This window comes from Phaethon aethereus, assembly GCF_964289735.1.
Source record: "Phaethon aethereus genome assembly, chromosome: 2".
Taxonomy (NCBI): Eukaryota; Metazoa; Chordata; class Aves; order Phaethontiformes; family Phaethontidae; genus Phaethon; species Phaethon aethereus.
This window is the reverse complement of record NC_138582.1, coordinates 106,617,431-106,638,762: the sequence shown is the minus strand read 5'-3', so window position 1 is coordinate 106,638,762 and position 21,332 is coordinate 106,617,431. Positions and strand designations below refer to the sequence as shown.

At 37.1% G+C, this 21,332-nt stretch overlaps 1 protein-coding gene across 2 annotated transcripts in view; it reads left to right on the top strand.

Annotated features, from left to right (window-relative positions):
• The window catches only part of SLC12A7 (solute carrier family 12 member 7), a gene marked incomplete at both ends in the record, with an annotated part of 70,181 nt that overhangs the window by 23,525 nt on the left and 25,324 nt on the right, over window positions 1-21,332 (top strand). For both annotated transcript variants that reach the window (XM_081996560.1, XM_081996559.1), the window contains 9 exons: window positions 234-380; window positions 1,101-1,155; window positions 3,240-3,370; window positions 6,935-7,176; window positions 8,764-8,975; window positions 12,943-13,110; window positions 14,532-14,630; window positions 15,338-15,395; window positions 20,705-20,879. In XM_081996560.1, the coding sequence (XP_081852686.1) occupies window positions 234-380; window positions 1,101-1,155; window positions 3,240-3,370; window positions 6,935-7,176; window positions 8,764-8,975; window positions 12,943-13,110; window positions 14,532-14,630; window positions 15,338-15,395; window positions 20,705-20,879 (1,287 nt within the window). The remainder of the gene's footprint in view (window positions 1-233; window positions 381-1,100; window positions 1,156-3,239; window positions 3,371-6,934; window positions 7,177-8,763; window positions 8,976-12,942; window positions 13,111-14,531; window positions 14,631-15,337; window positions 15,396-20,704; window positions 20,880-21,332) is intronic.

Below are 21,332 nucleotides of genomic sequence, written 5' to 3'. Positions count from 1 at the left end.
CCTAATTCCTATGGAACAATAGGTTTGCTATCACAAGTAGTTTTCTGTCTTTTCAGGAATCTTTCTGCATAAATAATAGCCTATGAATATTGGCAAAGCTGGACCTTCTGAAGCTGCCATTCAGTTTCACTTCGCATTTGTTCATGGAGCATTTGTGATGAGCGTTTGTGGAAGAAAGTGCTTACGGACTTAGATTTAGTGCAGAGGAATTAATGTTCTGACTTCGTTTCCAGGTTCCACGTATGGGCACTTTTATTGGTGTGTACCTGCCCTGCTTGCAAAACATCTTGGGAGTCATCCTTTTCCTACGTTTAACATGGATTGTGGGAACAGCTGGAGTTCTGGAGTCTTTCATCATTGTGTTCATGTGTTGTGCTTGTGTAAGTTAACGTTTTTCTTTACTATTGGCTAAATTCTCTGTTACAAGAATATTGCTGCTTTCTAATATAATGGTAGCAGGGAAGGATTCCTCCATAATGGTTATACATCAGCGCAGTTGAGAGACATGGAATATATTTATGCAGTGAGTGTCACATGTCATTCTAGCCTGCATGGAGTTTCTTTTAAGTTGATCACAGTAAGCTTTTGTTTGAAGTATTATATGGATTTTATTAAACTAGTTTTTATCAAGTATTTCATGACTGACTTTGAGATCTGAACTGTTCTGCTTCTCACAACTTCAGAACAAACTGAAAGATAAGCTACAAATCCTTCCATAGCATTATGTCCATAAATTAATATTTTGGAATGTGAGACCACTAGTACATGATATTGTCATAACAATGACACTTGATCAGTTTGTCACTACTAGTTAATTGGAATAACGAACATCTTAAGATTATTCAGTGGTCTGTATTCTTCCAGTTCTTTTTAAAGATGGTCTCAAACATCTAAATTAACTGAATCTTCTACTGAAAAATTTAGTACTTAATTTACATGGATATCTCTAACCAAAGATACCATAATTTTTTGTTGCTCTAACATCTTACTTCAAAAAAAAATATATTACAAATTCCTGGTTTCATTTGATCACTCTGTCTTGCCCCACCTTTCAAAAAACTTTCAGCATTTTGAATTTCCTCTATTTTGTCTTTCCACAGACTATGCTAACTGCAATTTCAATGAGTGCAATAGCCACAAATGGTGTAGTTCCAGGTAATGAAGAATTTTATCTTAAATGGTGACTGGTCAAATGATGGAAGTTTAAAGCTGGGATAAGAAATTACTGTAGTCTCAGATATCAGAAGTAATGCTTTTGTCATGTGCATATTTGCTTTTAACTGATTTATAAATGACTTTTTAAGGTAAGATGCAATCTTTTAACTGGACCTTTGGGGATTTATGAACGGTAGCACATTTTTGTCATCAATCATTTGATTCTGTTTGAATGAAAGATAAGATGTTACAACTTGAACTAATGAAGACTTGTCTTCATGCAAAGCAGGTTTCTTTACAAATAAGACTGCTTTTTTAATGTATTTTTGTTTGTTTGTTACCTGAAGTTGGCTAGACTCCATTTCTAAATACTGGAGCTAGTTATGTTCTTTTCTGGAAGAATAACCACCAGTTTACTGTCAGAAGTCTTTTTCTATATAAGGACTTTAGGTTATGCTCATCTCCTTAAATTTTCAGAATAAATAGATGAACTTGTTCCTCTTCAGTTATGAAGCTGATTTATTTTTGAAGCTCTTATCAATTAATGTGTTGAGAAACTGAAAAGGATAATACTGGTGTTCAGACATTATTATGAACTCTGAAGAGTTTGCCTAATGAAGTTAAAATAATTCCTCACTTGCAGCGCTTCTTCAGCTTAGTAAGAGGTTCCAGAACTGATGAATAAGTTGTTGTGTAAAAGTAAACACCACATTTGTGCAGGGTGTGGAATAATTGTATTTCATGGCTACAGTACCATATATGAAATATAAATACAATAGAAAATTTTGTTTCAAATACTTTATAGTGAAATGTAATTATTCTAATTGTTGTTCAGATAACTAAAATGTTCTGCTCTTTGCCCCCTCATATTTTTAAAGTTCATTGTAAAGGTTTTGCTTAACATCTGAGTGTCACAGAAATCTTTGAAGTTGTCATTTCTTACACTGGACAGGCCTTCATTTTAACTTTTTTTTTTTTGTTGGTGCCAGTTTCTTAGAGAAATGCTGCTTCTGCTGGAATGTATGGAGGAGGCAGGAAGCACAGATAGGAACCTAGGATTGAAAGAGACCTTCTGAGTAGCAGGATCTTGTCTCTTGCTGTTATATGTAATGGCATTATATTGAGTAAAAGGATTAGTGATACATCATAAATTTTTTGTTAGTTTCTCATTTGTTCGTATTGAAAAGCAGCTTAAGATTCTGCCCTTTGAGTAGAATTGTATTTCTTTATTTGCAGACTAATTTTATACAAGGCTGGTATATGTTTATTTAAAATAAATCACATCCTTTCTCTGTCTCCTCTTTCTTCCTCAGTTGTCATGAGTGGGACAAACATCATGAATTTAAGAGAAGATGGAGAGGGAACCAGAGAGGAGCAAACCTTGAGGGGGTTGGAGGGAAGTCTAGATAAAGAGATAAAGAGCTTGAAACTTAGAACCTTATTGAAAGGGAATTGGTATAGTGGAAATGGGAGGGGGGTAGCTTATGACTAAAGAAAGATGATGCCTGTATATGGGAAATATGAGTGAGAAGAATTGAAAAGTTCAGAGGCAAAGTGAGTAGTGTATGAGCAGACAAGAAAAAGCAATCCCTACCTAATGCTTTTAAATGGCAATGAAAAAATGCCTGTAGTGCAAGTGGTCATGGTTTCATCTACAGAAAAAAAGAAGAATGCATACTAGTGAGACAAATTCTGTTTTGTCCCCATCTCGTAAAGAAATTATTCTGGACGTTTATTTGTTTGTGAACAGCTTGAGGTTAGAAAATAAAGATTGATTCACATCTATTCATACCTATATATCCTTTCCTTAATTTACTTTTAGATTGTTTAGCTTGTGGATTTTTTCCTGTTTTTCCTTGGTATTTGTTTTCTGTCCCACAGAAAATGCACATGGGCATATTCACTTTGTACATTCTAACTGCCTAGTTAGTATAGACATGGAATACAGTTTTGGTATGAATGTGTCAGTGGAGGTGCATGCAGTAGTTATCTTGATTACGTTGATTGATTGATTCAGATTTTTGTTCTCTACTGCTGTCCTTAATCTAAAGGCCTGGAGTCTTCTTTTTTCATTAAATTCACAGCTGGAGGCTCTTACTACATGATTTCAAGATCTTTAGGACCAGAGTTTGGTGGAGCAGTGGGACTTTGTTTCTACTTGGGAACAACTTTTGCAGGAGCAATGTATATTCTTGGTACCATTGAAATTTTATTGGTAAGTACTAGTTTTTCTTAAGATTGAATGTATTTGAGCTGTTTTGGGAGACTGCTGAGGAATGCACTTGGCCTAAAATGCATTCTAATTTAGTGATTTTTTTTTTTAATATTTTGATACCATATTTCCAGTATGTCAATATTTAATCTTGTTCTACTTGTGACTATGAAACAGTTAAAATTCTGATCAGCAATACAAAAATAAATTAAAGCTGTTTGATGTAAGCTTACTCTACTTAAAGTAGGAACCAAACAGAATTGGGTAACTGACACTGATTTTTACCAGGTGCAATATATCTGTCACCTTTTCATACCATGTTCTGAATACTAAATGTCCCATATATTGTGCCTGTGCTACTACAGGCCTGCTACCTACAGAGGTGCCAGGAAGACTATATTAATTTTAGTAAGACATACCTGGAATTCCAAAACTAAAGGTATAGCACCAAGCTGGTGATGAAATATAAATAGGAAATATTTCAGTGGATTTTGCAGAAAAGAACATCAGATCAATGGGTAGACTTTGGAGACATGTTAAGATTTAATTCAGTGATTTTCTACCAACTTAGAACTACAATTTTTGTGTAAAAGATGACTAAAAATATCACAGGAAATAGTGCAGTCCTTAGTGAAATGTCACATTAGATTGTCAACTATGATTTAATCTGCAGTGCTTATTTTCAGGGTCTCTGAAATGTCATTTGGATTTAATGATGCTAAGTGAGTTGTTTTAGTTTTAAAAACATAATTTGTTTACAAATGTGAAGGAATTAATTTCTTCTTTAAAAGTCTGCACATGTTCATGGTGCACCACAGCAACCTTACAAAAATTTGATCCATATATTATGCTGCTTTTGTGTTGTATGTCCTCTTCTCCTTTTCCAAACAAAAATGCACAGATGCATGTAGCACTTCCTTTAGGTCACCTTAGACTTGGAATTGAAAAGCTAAATATTCCATCTTGACAGTCAGTTTATCTTTTTTGTTTTGCAGTCTCCCTTTTCTTCAAGTCTGAATGAAGTCATACTAATTTTCTTCTTTCCTCTAACACAAGAAGGTTTTGGTTCCTTTCCTTGTGACTCCAAGTTTTCACAAGGATGTCGATTTCATTGTATTACCTATCCTTTGTCTTTTCAACACCTTTTTTTCTCTTTTTGTCGTCTTGCTGTAACCTCTCAATACATATCTCATTTTATTTTTCCCGGGCTGTATGCCTTTGAGCCCTGAACCCTTTAGTGAGCTCTTTACGGGAGCTTCCACTTACTTTGTGTCTACCGGAATTAATTTCCATTTTATGGTTCTAGTTTTGAGATCGTGACCATCAGATTTAAAATATCTGGCCACTACTTTATAATAAGCAGTCAACACACCTAGGTGACTGTATTTCTGTTGAAGAGCTGCTTACTCTAGGTAGGTATGGCATAAGTCCTTTTTAAGTCATGTTTTCTTAAGGTCTAGGAGGACTCCTCACTTTCCAAATGGAAGTTTGTGGGCTTGGCATCAGACAGGCATTCCAAGGATAACTCACAGAAACTTTCCAGCTTCTACAATGCTTGGCACTGCCATGTGCACTGGGGAAAGCTGCTGCCCAATGAAAGGTTATGGAGAACATGAAGAGTGTATCTCCTATGCGGCAGGAGTTAAGAATCTGTCCCACTTTCTTCTTTTGAAACTACTGTCTTTGAAATTTCATATTCCTGTAGAAATACTGTGGAAGACTGCCTGTATAGCAATGGCCTGGCTACTGTGGCTTTGCCTCGTCCAGGAGGGGCCAGAGTTATTGGTCATTGTATCAGAGACTCTGCAGGTACGCACAGGTACTTCAGAATTCCTCCTTCTTGTTACTATGACCCATGTCATAAACTAAAAAAAGCCTGGATTTGAAATTAGGGATAGTCCTCACTCACTGCTGATAGCTGTGAGATCTGACCTATATAAACAACACTAGCATCATATCACGCTGTGGGTTGGATTTGATGCACTGTTCTCCCTACTTAAGTCATCCTGGTTTTATGTCTTGCTAATAAACATGTATGGGGTTCAGCTATGGAATTCAGAGTAATAAAGCCTCTCAGGATGACATATCTGGCAGAAGACCTCAGGACAGACTCCTCACCCCTGTCATGCCCACAAGGCACAAGTATCTTTTCTTTTTTTTTTTTTTCTCCACTGGGACATGGATTATTTGGAGGGGCAGAAGTCAGTCATCTGCCTGTGGCTTTCCCTAGCAAAGGCTGTGAACAGCAGGGCAACGAAGCACACGAGAAAACCCTTTAGAGTACCTCTGTACAGAGCCTGATATTTCTGCAACATCACAATGTAGGATTTTCTAGTAACTATGTATAAATATTCTATCTGTAATCATTTTTTCATTTTGCTTTTTTGTTTTCTTTCATGGTGATGTGTGACAATTTTAATCTCTTCTAGCATTCTAGTAAATACTAATTTAGTATATTTAAATTTAATTTAAATTAAATTTAAATAATTTAAATTTAACTTAAAGAAAATTCTAGTAAAGAATTGCCTATGTCTATTTTTTTTATTTTGGTTCTGAACATATCAGGATAGCCTCCTGCTCAAAGTTTCTTCCTACCTTTAGAAGTTAGATTATTTAAGGATAGTCAGTTTAGCAGCTGTTTTGAAGGAGTGGAGTTGCCTCAAGCCTCAGTGCTCTCCTAGTAGCTGAGCAGAGATGATTTTTTTTTTTTTTTGGAAAGGTGTTAGAAGAAGGAATAAAGACATCTTTATCATGTAGTGTAGTATGCAAATGTCTCGGAACTATAAGTCAGAGGGTTTTTTTTCATTTGCATTTATCAGTACCAGTGTTATTAGATGTGCTTCCAACTTCTTTTCAGGTAGAAACCAGAACAAAATTATGTGAAATGGAGATCTGTAAGAAAGTCTTGTTAGACATTTTCAACTACTGTAATTTCATTTTTAGCATAGGACTAAGCTTTGTCACACTAATCTTGTGCTGTTGTAACTTCAAATTAAAAATTAAGGTAGACTCACCATGAAAAATCTTTCAAGGTACAATGTTTAAGGTATCTTTGGTTGAGTTTTATGAAATACAATGCAGAGTCTATAGTACTGAAAACATTTTTAGGTTTTTACTATGCTTTGTTTTGACTCTTCCTATTTTGTTTCAATCAATGGAATTATTAGTCAGCAAAGGCTTCAAATTAATCTAAGTCTAGATCTGGTTTGAGCTAGCTTTGGTTTTATTTTTTTCTTTTAATTTTTGTCAATAGTCCTCCCCGCCATAGGTCCTTAGTAGTTTTTCCTGTCTGGCAGACATGAATTTGAGGAGTGGAAACTCTTAAAGGGGAGAGAAGCTGGATCAATAGTAGTACCTCATTCTCAAAACTCATTTTTCTTCATCCCTGCCTCCCCCTTCCTTTTACCTCTGTGCTTTTTAAATGCCTATGTCATCTTGTTGAACTGGTTTGTGAAAGAATAAAGCTGATATTGTAATAGAAGTCTAGATTTTTTGCAGTTCAAGTAAAGGATTTCTTAATAAAGTATTTGTTATTAAATGTATGATGGTTTTCCATATCTCTTGCAGACCTACATTTCTCCGAGTGCTGCTATATTTAAAGCACAAAAGGTTGGTGAAGAAACAGAGGCTATGCTGAACAACATGAGAGTTTATGGAACGTGTATTATCATTCTGATGGCCATAGTAGTTTTTGTGGGAGTAAAGTATGTCAACAAACTTGCACTGGTCTTTCTTGCCTGTGTGATTCTTTCCATCATTGCCATATATGCTGGAGTTATTAAGACTGCTTTTGACCCGCCTGACTTTCCGTAAGTGCAGTATCTTTAAGTAGCATGGGTTATTGGGTGGGAAGGCATAGCTACTGTAACTGTTTCATGTTTTAAGCTAAACTTCAAAATACAAGCACGTTGGCTTCAATGCCGGGCTTTGTGTTTTAGGCAATTATGTGCTCGTTTGTTATTCTGAATTACCTATCTGAATCTTTCTCTCATTCTTCGTAAGACAAGATACTCTGAAATATGTTCTTTGGTACTTAAAGTTACTGGCCGTTATTCTATGCACATGTAAAGAACAGGAAGGTGGGTTTTGCTGTCAGTAAATATAGCTGCTTTATCTAAAGAATTAAACTAAAACCCTATAGAATAAAGTAAAAACTTCAAGAAAAAGTTGTAGCTATGGACTGTAGTTACGAAAGAAACATACTTTCAAGCTTTCTTTGTCATGAGGAAACTTTTGAAACTGAGACATTGCAGTGTTAAATTCACTTGTTTGAAGGCTTTCTACTTTGTTAATAAAATCAAATTTTATTGTTGTCACACACAGCGCATTGCTTCTCGATACCTTTAGCTTGTACCTCTCTTAGCTCACTAAGAATTATTTCTTTTGTCCGGTTATCAGTATGTGAGCTGCATTTTTGTGCATCTTTTTCTGTTTGGAGAGAAGACAAAATTATACTGCTTAACACATTAGCAGAATAGCCTGGTAACTTTTATTATGAAGTGCCATCTGTTATGCAGGACTGAAGTTATCCTTTGCTGTATGATTTTTACAGATTGCATAGTACTTTGAAGTGTTCCTGGTTGCAGTAAGAGTTGAGCATTAAAGCAGTATTTGTGGACAGTACTGTAAAATGATAGTCTTCTATTGAAATTGAAAATTGAATTGAAAATTGTGTTCAGAACTGATTTTTTTCTGAAGAAAACCTGAATTTCTTAGGAACTGTAAGTTCTAGTAGGGAAATACTTAAATCTCTTAGTTACCTATATATGTAAAAGAGGGTTTATCAGGATACGTAGCATAGGTAAGACTTATTACAGAGTTCCTAGAAACCTTATCTTTGGCTGCTACTGGGATATACTGTTGTTTGGGGGAGGGAAAGTTACCTCCAATAAACATAATTGTTCACATTTTGGCCAGTCTGCCTCAAAATGAAAAACTCATGTGTGGTTTTATATTATGGTAAAGCTGATGGACATCTCAAATATTTATTTGCTAGAAAAGGGCATGACATACTTGCTTATGTTACTTTTGTGTTTTCTTGGTCAGGCTCATCATTATATTAAGTATTACTTCATTTCTTTTTATTCTTGTAGGACTGAAAGAATCATCATCTCTGTTATTTAGTGGCCAAGCTGCTTGAGTTGATTGTATTTTCCAAAGAATAAATCAGAAGGCAAAATGGCTATTAATACCTCAAAGTAGAAATGTTTGATCAGTGTTTTAAAGATTATTGAGGATAGTTTTGTATGCAGAGAATATAAACTGTTTGAATAGGTATAGTGTAGACCATAAGATAGGTATTATCAATAAGAGGTTTCTGAAGAACTCTAATGGACAAAAGATTGTTTAATGCACAACACTATATTAAGGATCACTGTTTTTATTTTTGTTTATAGTATCTGTCTCCTTGGAAACCGTACATTGTCAAAACGCAACTTTGATGTCTGTGCCAAATTTACTGAAAGCAATAATGAAACAAAGACTACAGCTTTGTGGAACCTGTTCTGTGATAGTCCTTTGCTTAATGCTACATGTGATAACTACTTTAGTCTCAATAATGTAACAGAAATTCAAGGGATTCCAGGAATAATGAGTGGAGTTCTAGCTGGTAAGTTGGAAAGCACGGTTATTTAAGAATTTTTTGAACACTTGTAATTTGGCCTGTAGCTTTTCGGTAATGTAGTGGTTTAGCCTGTCACTATTTCTTCAGCTCTAATCTGTTTGCTTGAAAGATTGCCACCTGGAGCATGTTTCCTCCTATAAAGTTTCCATCTGTTTTTTAAAATAATAGTATCAAATGCTTTAATTTAGGGGCCATTGGAGTTTTATAGGCACTCTTTCAAAAGCCATTGTTCTATCGGGGGAAAAAAAAGTAGCAAAGTGTTTATCACAGCTAATTTTTTTTAAAGTGTTTAGCTGTTTTGTATGCCAAATACACTTATTTCAGTAAGCTGTTCATTAATACGTTCTCAAACTCTCCTGAGGGAGAACTTGTTTCCAATTTATAGGTGGTGCATTGAGGAATGAAGTCCTGTGGCTTGTCCGATGTGATAACAGCATGTTAGTGATGGGTTTGGAGAAAAGCAGTCTTTCTAGCTTCCCGTCTCGCATTCGTACAGGAGATGTTCTACAAAGTTTATAGATTTTTTTTTTTTTTTTCTGGTTACATTCCTGTATGGTTGTGGCAGCTTGGGATTCCAATTGCGCTGGGTCATAAGATTCATTGTGAACTTGTAATGGATTGTATTGTATACAAAGAACGAATGTTTCTGGGGATGAAATGGATGTCCTGATATCTCTCCCCGCTTTCCCTTAAAAGGTTTGATTTATATAAACATGCAACTCTACATAGGGACACTAGGCAATCACTACTGATTATACTGATACTGATTACATAGTAATTCAGTTTACAATATTAAAGTGTAGGAATACATAAAAAGATATTAAGTGTAGCATAGCCTTCTCTGAATATAAATTTGTATGTTTAAAAAAAAGACTCAATTTCCTCAATGAAAAACGAAATTATTTTTTGATTGAAATGTTTGTTAGAAGAAATGTTACTTAAGGTTTGTTCTGTGCATTTTATAATTTAGCACATGTATATCTACAATTTTTCTTGAATATTTTTACATTTCCTATTCCAGCTCGGAAGACCACTGTATGTTCTAATTTTTTGCTACAGTGTGAGCATTAAACTGTTTTTCTTTTGGAGGTTTTAGGTTGAGTACTAATTTTTCTTCTTTTGGAAAAATGTGCTTGGCTTCTGTTCACTGATAAACATTTTCTTTGAACTAGTGCTAGCGTATAAAAGTGCATTTCACCTTTCTACTGTCACAAAATACTAAGATCTCTCTAACAACCATTGAGAGCCTGCTGAAAGCTCAGTGTGATGTATAGGCCTTCCAGTGTTCATTGCTTGATGCGTACCTACAGTGAATTTCAACAGTTGCATTCTGTTCAGTCACTGAGTTAGATGGTTTTTCTCTAGTTCTTTGCAGTTGGCTTTGCTTCTGCAACTTCGAGTAGCTGAGTATTATCAGTAAGCTTTCTCATCTTGCTGCTAGCTCCTTTTTCCAGACTGAGTGTACTGGAAAGCACTGGTTACATCCTGCTATTGATCCTTGTGGAAGCTTACTCATGGCTTTCCTGCGTTATAAAACTGTATTTACATTTACTCTTATCTGTTGTTTTCTACCTTTGAAACATTTTTTTTATCCATGTGAGGAGTTTTCCACTTACTGCATGGCTACTATAGTTTCCTTGGGTAAGGAATCTTTCAAAAATGTGGGAAATAAAGGTGCACTGAATTAAGTGGATCGCCTTCATTTGTTTCCGTTGAGGAACTGGAATACTTCTGACAACTTTCTTTTTACAGCAGCTATGCTGACGCTTCCCCAATTCTTCAAAACCCGAGAAAAAACTGTGAATAGATCCTGGTTTTATCTTTGAGTTATGACAACACCCATGTGTTTATTGCTTCTATCCATTGCTGTTGTTGCTATCAGCTGTTCATGTACAGATGCTACTTGTGAGCCTTTAGTTTCCTGATCTCTCTGAAACTCTCTTAAAGTTGGCCTTATTTGTCACGTTTCAATCCTTGGGTAGCAATGTGATTTAACGTAAACTCATAGTTAGCACCTCAGATCTTTCAGTATTCTTGGAGGTTTCAGGCCGAGTACTAATTTTTCTACTCTTGGAAAAATGTGCTCTGGTTCTATTCAGTGATTAACATTTCTTTGAACTAGCACTACTGTGTAAAAGCGCATTTCACTATCCTAGTATCACATAGTGCTAAGACTAAATTAAGCAGATTTGCCTGTCCTGCTTGTGAATGTGAGCACACATTCTGATACCTCATGTAAGCTTGAATTTGACTGGCAAAGATTTCTCAAGAAGGATTTTTCTTAACTCTTAAAGTCCACTTGGATTATCACTTTTGGGAAAATGAGCATAGGAAATTAGTGCCGCACAGAGCTTTGTTACATTTTATGAAAGGGGAAAGTGATTTCTATTTTACAAAAATCTCTAAGATGACTTTACCCACTCATGCTGGCATGCACACTTCCATAATTAGTGGTACGCATTGCCACTTCTGTGTCATACTGCATACATAAAGAACACAGGCTGTTGAGTCCTCATTAAGTATTTAGTGTTTCTGGTTGGCAATGACAAACTGATTTTTGGACTTTCTTTTTATGCTCCGTAGGTGGGTGCTAATTTGGACATCTTGTCTTGTTTGAATGACATCTTGTCATTCCTCAAATCTTTGCTAAAATTCCTGAAACTTACAGTTCTCTTGTTTCCTTAACTCTTCTTTTTATGGCTTTGGTCTTATCTCTAGGTCAGTTTATTATTCCTCTTCATTTGAATGAACTAACACATAGCATTCTGTAGCAATTAATACTTACTTTCCTTTTTAATCTTTGTTCTGCTCTCTTGTGTTTCTTATGCATGCTTCCTTATATGCTTACCAATTGTAGGATTTCTGTTTCAAATCTGGATAGGAGTACCTTATCTTTGGCCACTTACGGAGATTCAGAGTCAATCTATTGTACTCAAGGTAACATTTTGTTATTGTGAAGGCTTAGAATACTGTACTTAATTCCCTTAAGTTGTACTGAATGGTTGAAAATTGACTATCAGATCCATCATCCTGGCAGTCCATGGGAATTGTTTTTCTGTGGTGTAAAATCCTTTGGCTCTTTGACAGGGTGGGAGAGTGGGATCTACTTAGTTTCTTTGCATGTGATGGGACAACTTGTCTCGCTTTAAAATAAGAATCAATGTTGGATGTTCTTGTTGCCTTGTGAAGGGGCACAACTAGTGTTTCCACAAATGTAAGCTCTCAAAAGCTATGGGTTCTTTGACCTGTCAATCTTCGTTGAACAAGCATCCTTAGTTTGTTGAGGAATTTGAGCCACATTCTGCTGGTTTTTGCTTGTTTGTGTGGTGTGGTTTTTTTTTGGTTTTTTTTTTTTGCTTTATCAGTTCTCTTCTGGAGTCTGATTACTCTGCTTTTGTCACCATGTGGAGTAACTTCACCACAAACAGCTGAGCCCTGAACTGTTTTCCAGGGTTATCCTGTACATCAGGTCTCAAATAACTCAAGTTATTTGCTAAGTATCATTTCTTTTTTTGACCTGCTTTTCAAAATGTAAGAACAAGAAATATGAATATAAGCTAAGATTGCCTGAACCAAGAGATAGTATTTTCCTTATTTTTTCACAGTACATCCTGATAATATGTTCATATGTTGTCTGCAATGTAACTGGACATTCTACAAATATATTATAATTTAATTCTGTAACTAAATCTTTCTTTAATAGATAAAAAAATCTTGTATGACGCATCCCATACACTACTGCATTTCTACTGGCATATAATAGGAATGTCCACCAGTTACAATTGGTATTGATCGTATTGCTGCTGCATTCTTGGCTTTAAAAGGAAATGTTGGCAAACGTCACTATTTTTGTGTAACAAGAGCTATCTGAATCATAAGATTATTGCCTTCTCATTACTTAATAGCCTGAAATAGAGAGATCACATTGGATATTGTTTCTTCCCCCTTGTAGATAATCTGTGGAGTACCTATTCAGAAAAAGGATCAATAGTTGAGAAAAAAGATCAGCCATCAGTTGCTGGATCAGAAGAGACAAAAGTGGGTGGACTTCCTTACGTTTTTACAGACATCATGACTTACTTCACAATGCTTGTAGGGATTTATTTCCCATCTGTGACAGGTAGATACAACTTTTTTTTTTTGTCTTGAGTGAGGATATGTACCTATAGCTGAAAAATTATTTTTTCGTGTGTGTGAATGTTTATTGATGACACATGATATTGCTGATATGTGTATCCAAATTCTATGTACCTAAAATTTTCTAGCTAGAGAGACATAGCTGGTGGCTGGTTATTTTAGGGGGTTAAGGGACTTAAGCAAGGAGTCAGTTTAAGTGCTATTTTCTATGTCTGGAAAGAAAACAAAAGCTCCATGTGTTACTAAATGCTTATTTAAAATAAGATGCATACCTTTATAATATTTTAATCTTCAAATGCATGAGAGAACAGTTGAGTATTAAGATGATTGTTTCCAGTATTCAAGCTGTGAACCACTTGTGATTTGTTTAAATGTCTTTTTTTTTTTTTTTAACTGACTAGTAGAGACTACTTTAGTCAAGTTTAAAGGTTAGATTAGTTGCATACAACTTTCCTCAGGTCACATTTGACTGAAATAACCTGAGACATTTTTTTCCAAAGGTCCCAGCTCAAGCAATTGTACTATCAAGTAACAAAGCAGAACTCTGGTATGAAGTGGCAGCAGTGTTTGCCAGTAGAATACCAGGCGGTGGTGTCCGTTCATATTCTTGTCCCCCACCGTTCCCATTTCTCTACTTCAGGCTCTTTTATCACCATCTCATCATATCTGAGTCTGTTGTTAGGGTTTCATTGCATGGAGTTTCACAATGCTTTTGCACTGGAATGTCTTGACATTAACTTCCATGTTTTTGTTTCCAACAGTGGTCAGGGCAATTCTGGGAGAGGTGGCAGAATTAGTTATTGTATGTTTTTTTTTTTTCCTCCCCCCTCTCCTGTCACAGTTATGTGCTAGAAAATATTTTTGTTCTCTTGGATACAAACAAGGATGTGTATGTGTGATTTCCTAACCATTCTCCTTGTACTCTCTGCCTGCTCCTTTCTTTTTTGTTTCTGTATTTTTATTATTTTGTTTATTGATTTGCTTGTGTATCTTATTAGGTATGGTCTGTTTAGCAGAAAGTGAGTGGATTTGGTCACGCTGGCTAAAATTGCTAAATCCTTGTTAGTTTATAACATCCACCCCCAACTTTTTGCTACTCCTGTGTATTTCCCCATTTTAAAAACAATTTTGAAGCTATATTTGAAAAAGCAATTTAAAAAAAAAAATCTCTTTCCTGAGCTTTCTGGAATTTGTTCAGTCAACAATGGTTGGTAACACAAATTTCTGAGTAAAATTAAGGTATAGATTGAGGATTTGTGCAGGATTAGAAGACATGTCTGTAGCCTGCTCCATTGGTAATGATGTGTTAAATCAGCCTTCAAGTTAAATGTTCCTATTCTCTTAGTTATTTACATGGAATTAGTATTAATTGGTTTTGACATATAAATATGATCTTTTTTTAAGGTATTATGGCAGGTTCAAACAGATCTGGAGATCTTAAGGATGCTCAGAAATCTATTCCTACTGGAACGATTTTGGCTATTTCAACTACGTCTTTTATTTGTATCCTTTATGCTGTGACTTTTTTTTCCTAGTGCGCATTATTTAGGTATAACAGTATAGTTTTTTAATGAAGAAGTCGTTAGAGTTACCTGAGTTTAAAATGAATGAAACCTAACCTGAAAAGAACTATTTTCTATTAGTCTAAAATATAAATATTATCTAAAATATCTTAAACTTTGTGTACATTAATATTTATATATATACACTATATTCTACTAGTGCTTCAAATTCCAAGATATACTTAATGTTTTTAGTTAAATGATGTAGAGGTTTTCAGCATCATGCTTCAGTTGGCAGATTGCTTTCTTATACTTGATATAACCAGTGAAAATCTGAAAGCAAACTACCAGCAATAGGAATTGTTAGTCCTTCGATACTCGTTAAGACACAAATGCTTATTTGTATGAGAAAGTAACCTGTTCTTTGCATGATGAATGACCTGGCTACTTTCAGTACCTCACAAATCAACTGTGCATCAAATGCAGTCATAGAGAACATGAACTAGAAAGTTGTACCAGGGAATAATTAAAAAAACAAAAACAAACAAAACCCCCCAAAGCCCCCAACAGAACAAATAAAACAATAACAAAAAAACCCCACTTCATTATCATGGACACTTTTCATTTCATCCCTAAGTGAAATATGGTGTTTTTCTCTCTATGTATATCACTATTTATAGTGCAATCTTCCTTCAGTCTCAGTAATAGATCTCTCCTGTATAGTGTTGTTTGGTGCCTGTATAGAAGGTGTGATATTAAGAGATAAGTAAGTCATGTTCAACTTCTAATTTTTACAGGGAGTATGTATGATCATGGGTTAATTTAATAGGACTTATTAATGGCTATTCTGGGAAAGATCTGTGATATGTTTTTCTTCTGCCTAGATTAGAACTGGAGGAAAAGTCTTATCTGTTGAACTGAGATGGCTGCAAAAACTGGTCAGGGTATTAGTCTGTATCCCTTCAAGAAGTAGAAGTAGAATCAAAGATAAATGTTTGCAGTGGAACTATTCCTAATAAAATGTTCTTGAGGAAGAAAGTCGTAGTATTTGCAGAGCTGATGGGTGAGGGTAATGGGAGTGGTATAGTAATATAATATATAGTAATAATATTAATAATAATTATATATATATAATTGGAATAAGCAATATGGTCCTGAGGAACAAAGACAGAAAAAGATTTTTGTAGTTACATGACAAAGAGAATTCATGAGAGACTGCAATGCACCATCAGGCCTATAATTTCCACTGGATGTATGACTATCTTTTGTTTTAAAATGTCAGTTGTAGATCAGGAGTCGTGTCAGATTTCACCCATGTAATTGCCTGGGGATATTTGAAGCACAATATGAAGTATGAAGGAACTAAACATAATGGAGATAAGCGTGAGCAGAATCTCCAGATTTTGATAAATTTCTCCTATAGGAGAGGTTGAGTTGACTAAGATGAATCTATTGGCAGGTTTCACATTTGTTTCCTTGATGGTGTCTGGTTCTCTTTTCTACTAAGGCCCAAGTCTGGTTTTGGTGATGAAGCAGTGGCATTGTTTGGAAGGTGATGGAGGTGATGCTGAGACAACTTACTTCAGAACACAGTCTTTCAGTCTAGAAGGAAAACTATGAGTTAAAAGCTGGATTCTAATCAAAGCTAATACAAGAAGCAGCAGGGGATCATTTTTACTTTAAAATGGTATTGCTGCCTCAGTGAAAATCTCAGATTTCTTCTTCTTCAAAGTAAATATGCACACCAAATCAAGCTGATGCTTAAGAAATAGTAAATTAATTCTGAATTGTAAGTTAATGCAGATTTTTGAAAGTAACATAGCTGAAATTTACTGGGGGCGGGGATTTTGCAAGCTGTGAGTGCAGGTGATCTGTCACTAGAGCAGGATGCATCGTAGCAAGAGCATTGAATCCATATTCTTTCACTTATACTGCTGCCAGTTCTTGTTTGGCTGAAATCCAGCATAACAGTAAACTCTACAGATTTTGGTCTTGTTTAAAGACTTTGTTTTGTGCTTTCTTTCCATTATGGATTATCATACCTGCAATGGGGAAAAGTAGATTCTACATCTTTCAGTGTTTGTCTTTCATCTTTTCAAGTTGTTCCTATCCCGTATTTAATTAAAACACAGGCATTGGAATTTGAATGTAAAATGAATGTGCGCCTGTATAAATGTTGTCATAGAAGCATAATATGGTTTTCTCCTATAACTTTAAAGAGTGTGGTTTCCCTTTTTCCATCTGCTGAAAATAATATGGAGCCATGCATATAAGCTTGGGCATTGTGCAAGAATTTGAACACTGGCTTATTATATTAACTTGATTACTATGTTTCTTTACCCTGTTTGAGAGCAGCTCTCAAAAGAGATGAAGCAATTTTTTTTTTTAGTCTCTAGCCTTGTCTTTTCTCTAGTGTTTCTTTTGAAAAACCTAAAAACCTTTAAAAAAAATTATGCTACCACAATGTAGATAGTCTTAAAATTTATTTTGGCTGCTTAATAGCAAAACTAAGATGAATTTACTTGCTTTTAAAAGAAAAACATCACTTTGGGGAGGCAGGGGTTAAAGAACCTTTTTGTAGTTTACCCAAGATGTTCATAAATGAACATAAAGTTAATTATCAAAAAAAAAAGCAGTGGCATTGGATGGGACACTCAAGACTGTAGTGAAAGCATCTCTTTGTGACTTCCGCCTGCTTGTTTGCTATGGTTATTTAAAAAATGGATCAAGTAGCATGACAGAAGGCATGTGGGTAACTTGAGGTGGTTGTGTCTAGTGGTTTCTCTATTTACTTGTCTATATGTTGATGTCACACTATTAAAAGCAAAGGCTAATACTTTGTTTTCTGAATCTTCTGCTTATGATAGAATAGTTCTGGTTGGAAGGGACCTTTAAAGGTCATCTAGTCCAACCACCCTGCAATGAACAGGGACATCTTCAACTAGATCAGGTTTCTCAGAGCCCCCTCCAACCTCACCTTGAGTGTTTCCAGGCATGGGGCATCTACCACCTCTCTGGGCAACATATTCCACTGTTTCACCACCCTCATTAAAAAAAAAAAAAGAATATTCCTTATATCTAGTCTAAATCTGCCCTCTTTTAGTTTAAAACCATTACCCCTTGTCCTATCACAACAGGCCCTGCTAAAAAGTCTGTCCCCATCTTTCTTACAGGTTCCCTTTAAGTACTGGAAGGCTGCAACTGGGTCTCCCTGGAGCCTTCTGCAGGCTGAACAACCCCAAGCCTGTCCTCGTAGGAAAGGTGTTCCATCCCTCTGATCATTTTTGTGGCCTTCCTCTGGACCCTCTCCAACAAGTCTTACCAGTGCTGAGGGCCCCAGAACTGGATGCAGGACTCCAGGAGGGGTCTCACCAGGGTGGAGTAGAGGGGCAGAATCACCTCCCTCGACCTGCTGGCCACGCTGCTTTGGATGCAGCCCAGGATATGTTTGGCCGCCTGGGCTGCGAGCACACGCTGCCAGCTCATGTCCAGCTTTTCATCCACCAGTACGCCCAAGTCCTTCTTGGCAGGGCTGCTTTCAAGCCCTTCATCCCACAGCCTATATTGATACCAGGGGTTGCCCCGACCCAGGTGCAGGACCCTATACTTGGCCTTGTTGAACCTCATGAGGTTTGCTTGGGCCCAGTTCTCAAGTTTGTCCAGGTCCCTCTGGATGGCATCCCGTCCCTCAAGCATGTCAACAGCACCACTCAACTTGGTGTCATCTGCAAACTTGCTGAAGGTGCACTTGATCCCACTATGTCATTGAAGATACTAAACAGTACTGGTCCCAGTATATGGAGACCCCTGAGGGACACCACTCATCACTGATCTCCATCTGGACATTGAGCCACTGACCACCACCCTCTGGATGTGAGCATCCGGACAATTTCATATCCACCCGACAGTCTACCCATCAAATCCATACCTCTCCAATTTAGAGAAGGATGTTATGGGGGACTATGTGAAAGGCCTGACAGAAGTCCAAATAGATGACATCTGATGCTCTTCCCTTGTCCTGTTATGTAGTCATTCCATCACAGAAGGCACCTATGTAGGTTAGACAAGACTTGCCCTTGGTGAAGCCATGCTGGCTGTTTTGAATCACCTCCCTGTCTTCCATGTACCGTAGCGTAGCTTCTAGGAGGGTCTGTTCCATGATCTTCCCAGGCACAGAGGTGAGGCTGACAGGTTGGTAGTTCCCAGTTCTCTTTGCTACCTTTTTTAAAAATGGGTGCAATGATTCTCTTTTTCCAGTCCCTGGGGACTTCACCTGACTGCCATGACTTTTCCAATCTTGTGGAGAGTGGCTTGGCAACTACATCAGCCAATTCCTTCAGGACTCTGGGATGCATCTCATCAGGTCCCATAGACTTGTCTATGTTCAGGTTATTCAGGTGGGAGGTCGTCCTCTTACATGGGAGGCACTTTGCTCCTCCAGTCCCTGTCTTGTAGTTCATCCCCTCAAGAGGTGTGGAAAGAGACACTGCTAGTGAAGGCTGAGGCAAAGATGTCATTGAGTACCTCAGCATTATCCTTGTCTATTGTTACCAGTCTGCCAGTCTTGCTCATCAGCAAGCGTATGCTTTCTTTGACTTTCCTTTTCTAGCAGACATAGCTATAGAAGCCCTTCTTGTTATTCTTTGCATCCCTTTCCAACTTCAGCTCCAGCCATGCCTTGGCCCTCCTGACCTCATCCCAACACAACCAGGCAGTGTCCCTGTACTCACCTCAGCATACCTGTCCCTGCTTCCACTGCCTGTGCATCTCCTTCTTGCCCTTTAGTTTGACAAGCAGGTCTCCCCTCAGCCATGCTGGTCTCTTGCCTTCCTGTCCTGATTTCTTACACCTGGGGATTGAGAGCTCTTGTGTTCTATGCAAAGCATCCTTAAAGTTCTGCCAGCTCTGTTCTGCTCCCTTGTCCCTGAGGGCAGTTTCCCAGGGGGTTGTATTGACTAACTGCTTGAAGAGCTGAGTTTGCTTTCCTAAAATTCAGGGTCCTGACTTTACCCTTCTTCTTTCCTCTATTCCTCAGGACTGTGAACTCCACCAGAGCATGATCACTGCAGCCCAGGCTGCCCCCAATCTTGACATCTCTGATTAGCTTGGTGACCAACAGGTCCAGTACGACATCCCTTCTGGTAGGGCTGCCTATTACCTGGTATAGGAAGTTTATCCTCCATGCACTCCAGGAGTCTTGTGGATTGCCTACAGCTCACTGCACTACTTTTCTTGCAGATGTCAGTGTGGGTGAAGTCCCCCAGCAGGACGAGAGCCTGCGAGCTCAATGCCTCCTGTAGCTGGAGTGAGAAGGCTTCGTCAATAGATTCACCTTGGTTGGGCAGCCTGTAGTAGACACTAACCACAATGTTCCCTTTGTTGCCTCTGTCCCTGATTCTTACCCATAAGCTTTTGACCTGCTCATGGCTATTCCTCAGAGACAGCTCTTTGCACTCTATGCATTTCTTGGTGACGTAGAGGGCAACACCTCTGCCTCTCCTTCCTCCCTAGTCCCTTCTGAACAGCCTGTAGGCTTAAATAGTCTCACTCCAATCACGGCATTTGTCTGAACAAGTTTCAGTAACAGCAACCAGGTTGTAGCTTTCTAGCAGTGTGGTGTCTTCCAACTCCTCCCGATTGTTGCCCATGCCATATGCATTTGTGTAAAGTCTTTTCAGCTGGGCTGTTAGCCATGTCATCCCCCTGTGCCTCAGGGTGTACCTGTATTACTTGTAGAATGGAATTCTGCAGTCTATCTCCTAGCAGTCATAAGGATCTAAAGGATGCATGTGTAAATACTTCTGCTTTTGCTGTTAATTCTGTAAAGTTTTCCAAAATACCTGATAATTGTTACATCTTTGCTTTGAGGCAGCATGAATCAATTACCTGTTTTCTTTAAAACAGCAGAATAAAGAGAAATTGGTTGGTTGGGAAATCCTATAGTGCATACTGGGACTTGGTGTTTATTGTTGAAAAGTGCTGTTGTGCAAAAAGATTGAAATGTGGGTGTTGAAGCTGTAGGAACTGTTATTTTAATTATTACTGTTTTTTTCTTTTTTTTTCCCCTTCCCTAAGGTTTGGAGATGCAGTTAATAGAAATCTAGTGGTTGGTACACTGGCCTGGCCTTCTCCATGGGTTATTGTGATTGGTTCATTCTTTTCCACATGTGGTGCTGGTCTCCAGAGTCTCACTGGTGCACCTCGTCTGTTGCAGGCCATTGCAAGAGATGGCATTGTACCGTTTATTCAAGTGAGCATTTTTTTTTCTTCAAATATGGCTTATATGGGAAAAACGAGGCATTATTTCTGCTCTTGTTATAGAACTGTGAGGAAAAGATTTGGAGCTCAGTTCTAATTGTGTACAATAATAAATCGAGCCATTGTAGGATAAAGTTTGAACATGGATATTTCTGTGCAATGCAGTTTTATATGTAAGAACAAAAATAATTGAAGTTAATAGTTTAAAACTGAGAATATAAGTCTTCTGTAAATGGTAGTAAATGAACTAAGAAGCAACTAACAACTGAACTTCTTGACTCCAGACTATGTTTACAAGTTCTATTATTGAACAGAGTTGACTTAATCTTACTGTGGAACTGCATGATACTTCTCATATCGTAGAGATACAATTCTAATTTTTCTTCATTTTTGTAAGCTAAATGAAGTCAACAAATATGTAACAATAGAATTATGTCTTGTGATT